The 5,817-nt window shown below is 44.0% G+C and overlaps 1 protein-coding gene across 1 annotated transcript; it reads left to right on the top strand.

Moving 5' to 3' along the window:
• The first annotated feature begins 939 nt into the window (after positions 1–939).
• LOC123156873 (bidirectional sugar transporter SWEET6a-like) lies at positions 940–4,052 on the top strand. The gene is made up of 4 exons (XM_044575063.1): positions 940–982; positions 2,193–2,353; positions 3,732–3,850; positions 3,950–4,052. Exons 1-4 carry the CDS (start codon positions 940–942, stop codon positions 4,050–4,052), a joined length of 426 nt encoding a protein of 141 aa, XP_044430998.1.
• The last annotated feature ends 1,765 nt before the right edge of the window (positions 4,053–5,817 follow it).

The raw sequence follows: 5,817 nt of genomic DNA, 5'->3' as shown, positions 1-5,817 counted from the left end.
TGTTCATCCAGCCTCCACCGCGCGCTACTCCACCGGCTATTGTTCAACCACCCCAACACGGGCACCCTTCCACCGTCTACTATTCATCCAGCCCTCCACACCACGGGGTCCTGTTCAACAAACCCTCCACGTCCACCCCTCCACTGTCTACTGTTCATCCAGCCCTCCACACCACGGGTTCCTGTTCATCCAGAGGCAACGCAACCGCTCACTGTTCATCCAAACCCTCCCGCAACGCTCACTGTTCATCCCAAAGGTAGCATCGATCGGCTTCAGTTAACAGCAGTAGCGAAGGAATCACTCCATCGGGTTCAGTTAACAGCCATCGATCGAGCGCTCGGGTTCTGTAACGCGTAGCCTGCAGTGCAATCGCTCGGGTTCAGTTAGAGCACAACGCCTCGCTCGGCTTCAGTTAGAGCCAACGCCTCGCACACACGCGCGTACGTACGAGAGAAACGTGCATCGCTCTCCCACCGTAACCAGCAACTCCCCGAAATTTTCCTCCCCCTCGCTTCTACCATGGTTTTTTCCGTCATGGACGGCCCAAAGAATGTCATGCAGCTGCGTCTCCATCCCGCCCAGGATGAAAATCCCATTTTCTGTCATGATTTTTTGTCATAGAAGTAGGAGCCCACCACATCTATGATGATACCGGGTTTTGTCACAATTATCGTCATAGAAGTGTCATATGTATGAGAGAAAAAAATTTCGTTCGGCCCAAAATGTCACGGATGTGTCTTTTTTTTGTAGTGCTAGCACATTCTCTGTTGTCTACGCCAATATTTTACCTGCGAGTAGAGTGTGGCTGGCTACATACGGGGGAACTCAACCTACCTTTCGAAGGGTAGACCTTTACAGATGAGTGAAACGAGGATTTAGGTATATAAGGAGACGACCCGCCAAGCGAGCCAGCTTGATACCGACTTTCATTGATAGGCCATGAAACATAGAGAATGGGAACTTGTTCTCACGTACCTCGCCCACAGCTTTTGTTGCTTAACCGGCTCTTGGTGTTTATGGTCCTGACCCGGTACAGCCGCTAAGCTCATTTTTCATTTCCAAGTGTTGTTACTAGCCTCGAGAGAGATGTTTCACAGGATTCACCTGCAACTGATAAACCTGGGGGATAATATCGAAACAGTCCTTTTTTCTGATCATAGAGGAGCCGTATGAAGATAAGGTTTCATGTACGATTTTGCAATAGCGGTGGGAGCTGTGATGTTATTATCGACTATGATTATCTAACAGTTCAAGTACAGTTGATATAGTTGAAGCACAGCCAAAATATGGGTTTTTTTATGGAATCTTTGGTGTCAGCCTATAGGCTTTCTAGTTTTTAGAATTTCTTCTTTGGCCGAATGTGAAATATTACCCAGAGGGGGAATTAGTTGCGGGTTATCATACCGAATATTCCGGTATCAAATATGGTTTCTTTTCTCTTGTTTCTTACTTATCCTTATTAGTTTCCTCTTTATTTGTAACAGTTCTTTACTTAGGTGGGTGGCATTTATCTATTCCCTACATATCCACGATTCTCCCAGTGTAGGAATCACACTAGTTATCTTGACCTTGATTCGGTCAAGTAGTATTTCCTTACTATACTCCAGTATGAACAGGAAAAAAAATCTGTGTACTCAATGGTGCATTAGTAATTCTCTGGGATTTATTTTGCTCTTTAAAGCAAAACGGTGTCTTGACTCTCAAGAATAGTGCGTGTTAATATCCATGTAGATAAATATAGAGATAGCAATGAACTGGATGCATAGTCAAACAAAAAACGTGTGACTTGTTCTCGTAGGCTAACTAACCAAATCATAGGATCTAACACGAGACCGGATAAACACCGCGCCCCCGCCGCGTCTATCTATATAAGCTAATCCCTCGACCTCAACCGACTCCCAAATCTCAATTGCTTTGGCTCTCTCTCTCTCCCTCCCTTTCGCCGCGTGCACCGTCCAATCCAAACCAATCCCAAGTCCCCACCCACTCGCGGCGAGCAAAGCAAGATGATTTCCCTGGATGCGGCCCGCAATGTCATCGGCAATGTCATCTCCTTCGGCCTCTTCCTCTCCCCTATGTAAGCCGCCGCCACCATCCCCCTCGTCTGCTTGTCTAGTCTACTCTCTATGGAAGGTGGTTGGTAATTAGGGTTTGATTCTGATGAGGGGTGCTTGCTTTTTGCTTGTACATGTGCAAGCCGACATTCTGGCAGATCATTAAGAAAAAGGACGTGGAGGAGTTCAAGTCGGACCCGTACCTAGCGACGTTGCTCAACTGCATGCTCTGGGTGTTCTACGGCATCCTCTGCGTCATATTCGGCTTGGCAATGTACGCCTCCCCCCTCACCATCATGGTACGTACCCATCAATCCCGCTCTTGATCCACGTGCATACATGTCTTTTTAGATCTATATTGGTAGATGTTAGTGATATTGTTGGGGAATAGGCATGTGTTCCCCTTCGGTTGGTGGCAGCGGTGATGTTGTTGGTGTTGTGTGGATGAGGGTTTCATAGGTTAAGTGGTCGTGCATGGTCACTTACTGCTGGGTCAGTCAAGGATTTTTTGGACCCAGCTGTCAGTGACACGTTGCCTTTGCAGATCAGAATGGATTGGTGATTCAGGGGTTCTACTGTTTATGATTAAAAAAGTCAATATTAATTCTTCTGGAACTTTTATTTAAGAACAGATTAACCATATTCATCTTCTCCAGTCTCCAGGTTCTTTTCTGATTACTGATTAATGATGGGTTGCCATCATCTTTCAAATATGTTGCATGATCTAGACACAGTGATCTATGAAGGATCTTGCAGCTTACTCAGGGCAAGTGACTCATCAGGTTATAGATGAGGCATTCATTTTGTACCACTATTAGCATACCTTAGTTGCTGTTTGTTCTGGAAGCATGGATGCGGGAGCCAATTTTGGAACCAAATCCATCTCTAAAATATGCATCAATGGTCATGTTTTAACCATCGTGTCAAATCTCTTCTTTCCCCTTTTTACCAATAAAAACCAACGTGCTACCTTTTGGGCTAAATTGTCATGGTGTTCGTGTGGCACATCCCAAGAACATGTTGCTCTATGTTCCGTCAAAAGGCATATTGTTCGTTTCTACCTAAAAAGATACCGTAGCCCCTACGTGTCCTCTGATTATCGATGCGGTATCATTGGTTACTTGCAGTTGCATTCAATACAGGCAGTTCTGTTGTACAATTGATTAGCCGACCAAACTTGTTCTGTTGTTCTCGCCAAACTCGTTGGCTGTTGAGTGACAGGTCTGGAACAAGACGAATATTTAATCTAATGAAATCTGCCATGTTCAGCTTCATCATAAACATATGTGTTCACCTAGGGGATGCAAGTTTAAGGTGTGCCAGATTTCGAATCATGTGTTCTTGGATGGAGATAGTACATGTGTCCATGTACCAGTCTGTGCTTTTTGTGATCTTCCCTTGCCAACTCTATGAGATGATCACGTTGAAACGGAAAAGGGATCCTGCATGTCACTTTCTTCTCGTGGGTCATGTGGTCCAGGTGTAGAGTTCACCAATATTACTTGTTGAATTTATTTACATTTGACATAGAACATAGAATCAATCTTGTTAATTACCTATTTAAATATATATATATATATATAATTTGAATGCTCGAGCTGTTGGATCCTGTGCTTGGAATTAATGAATATATATTTTTGTGGGGAGGAATTAATGTGTATTGTGGGTTGCGTGCAGGGTAAAGTGATCAAGACCAAGAGCGTCGAGTACATGCCCTTCTTCCTGTCGCTAGGGAGCTTCCTCAACGGCGTCTGCTGGACGTCCTACGCTCTCATCAAATTCGACCTCTACGTCACGGTTAGTAATATCTCCATCTTCAGGTTCCAACCAAACCTTATATAACTTGAGAGTGTCTCTCTAACCGTGTCGGCTCTTGTCTTCGTTCGTGCACTGCAAATCCCAAATGGCCTCAGTGCGCTGTTTGGCCTCGTCCTATACGCCTGCTACTACAGGCCGACCCCCAAGAAGGAGAAGAGCGTTAAGCTCAAATGTGATTGAAGGCTCCTGGCTCCTTGACTGCAATAACAAGTGCTATCTACAGTAAGAACAAGGGAATCTAGAGACCGTGACTGAAAGAAAAGGCTAGGCTACTTCTATTCGTTATTCGTTTCCCATATGATTTTCCATATTTTACCATAAAAAATAGGATGTTTTTAGCCATTTATTGTTAGTACTGAAATCAGGCATAAAGGATTTTACGGGAGGTAAAGAAGTTATTTCAACAACGTTCCTGTCATCAAATCCTGATTCAACAAAGCCATGCCAGCTGTGTTGGTGGTTCCTCCAATTCAAAGTTCTCTTGGATTCCAAAAAGCATCGCTACCCGCATACTGAAGTTGCTTAAATCTATTAAATTCCACCTCTGCGCCTCTTTCTTGGAGCATAGGTGAACCTATAATTGATAGTAGAGAGTATGCTAAATCCCCAACCCTCATGATGCACTTCGTTTGATTCATTCCGCTGATCGTACCACTTAGAGCATTCAAACCCTTTTCTTAGCGCTACGGTAATATGTTGTTATTTATAAATAGGAATGGTATGTTTAATAGCTCGCATATGTGTGTTTTAGATTCTATGGTACTCGGTTCTTCTGTTCGACGAGTTCTGATTTTCGTAGGTCTAATAATATGTTTAATGGTTCGTTTTCACCGGAGGAGGCAGCTAGAAATCCTGTTTTGTCAGTAGGTTGGCGTACAAGGAGCTTAAAGGTGATGGATAAGGCTTTCACCCATCCGATACTGAGTAATCCGTTAATCGATCCCCAAGGGAAGGGTACTTGTATCTATAGCACATTGGTGTTTCAAGCAGGCCAGCCCACTCTTAACAACAATGCAATCAGTACATTCACTCAACACAAAGTAAGTAAGTTTATGTGTGAAAAAACATACATACCGCGGAGGATCTCCTTCCGAGCTTGCAGCTGGAGCGACCAGCTGAGATGTTGGTATGGGGAGCCACGGAGGATGCTCTTTGACCGATAGCTACATAAACGCATATTACATCTTTCCCTTTCCTTTTTTCTGCTAGCGAGCATTCCTCGCGTGTCACGAGCCGGGATTGAACCAGCGCTTTCCGGATTTTCGTCCGGATAGATACCTATCTGATCGCGACTTTGATTTCTCAGTTCAAGAGGAGACCTCCCTACATCTGCGGGCTGGCGGTCCTGCCGGCCAGCCAACACAAAATCCAATTCGAGTTTTCGATACGGAGCCAGAAAGAGTAGAGTTTTCAATACGGAGCCAGAAAGAGTAGAGTTTTCAATACGGAGCCAGAAAGAGTAGAGTTTTCAATACGGAGCTTATACTAGTTCAATTAAAGACAAAATGGCGAAAAAGAGTTTGCTTAGAAGGGAAAATACCAAAACCGCATATAAAAAGACATAAAAAATGAACATACATAGGCACTGACGTAATAGGCAAAAGCGGCTGGCTGCTCAAATAATTAAAATTAATTAGGAAATAAAAATGCATTTGATAAAACATCAACATTTGAGATAAGTTCAAGTAATCCATATTTGCATTTGCGGTGACAAAATCAGGAATCTGAGAATAAGGGTTTTGATTAGGGGGAGGAGGGGAATTTATTTCTTCCTCCAACTCCATGTAGTTAGAACTCACACTTTCGACGCTCAAAGCCGCCCATTGACCGATTTTGGGTATAATGACGAAGGGTTAAATTCCACAATCATTCCGTCCATGGAATCCGGGATAAAAAGAGGATCCATCATGACCCCCCATCTTTTTCAGCTCTGCTCCCGAAAAGA

This window comes from Triticum aestivum, chromosome 7B (genome assembly GCF_018294505.1).
Source record: "Triticum aestivum cultivar Chinese Spring chromosome 7B, IWGSC CS RefSeq v2.1, whole genome shotgun sequence".
Classification (NCBI taxonomy): Eukaryota; Viridiplantae; Streptophyta; class Magnoliopsida; order Poales; family Poaceae; genus Triticum; species Triticum aestivum.
Note: the sequence above shows the minus strand (reverse complement) of the source record. Positions and strands in the feature narration are given on the sequence as shown.

Excerpts from the sequence above, each read along its gene's own strand:
- LOC123156873 (XM_044575063.1), top strand. The coding sequence starts at position 940 with ATGAAACATAGAGAATGGGAACTTGTTCTCACGTACCTCGCCC. Across the intron at positions 2,354-3,731 it reads CCTCCCCCCTCACCATCATG|GGTAAAGTGATCAAGACCAA; the intron begins GTACGTACCCAT and ends GGTTGCGTGCAG. Across the intron at positions 3,851-3,949 it reads AAATTCGACCTCTACGTCAC|AATCCCAAATGGCCTCAGTG; the intron begins GGTTAGTAATAT and ends TCGTGCACTGCA.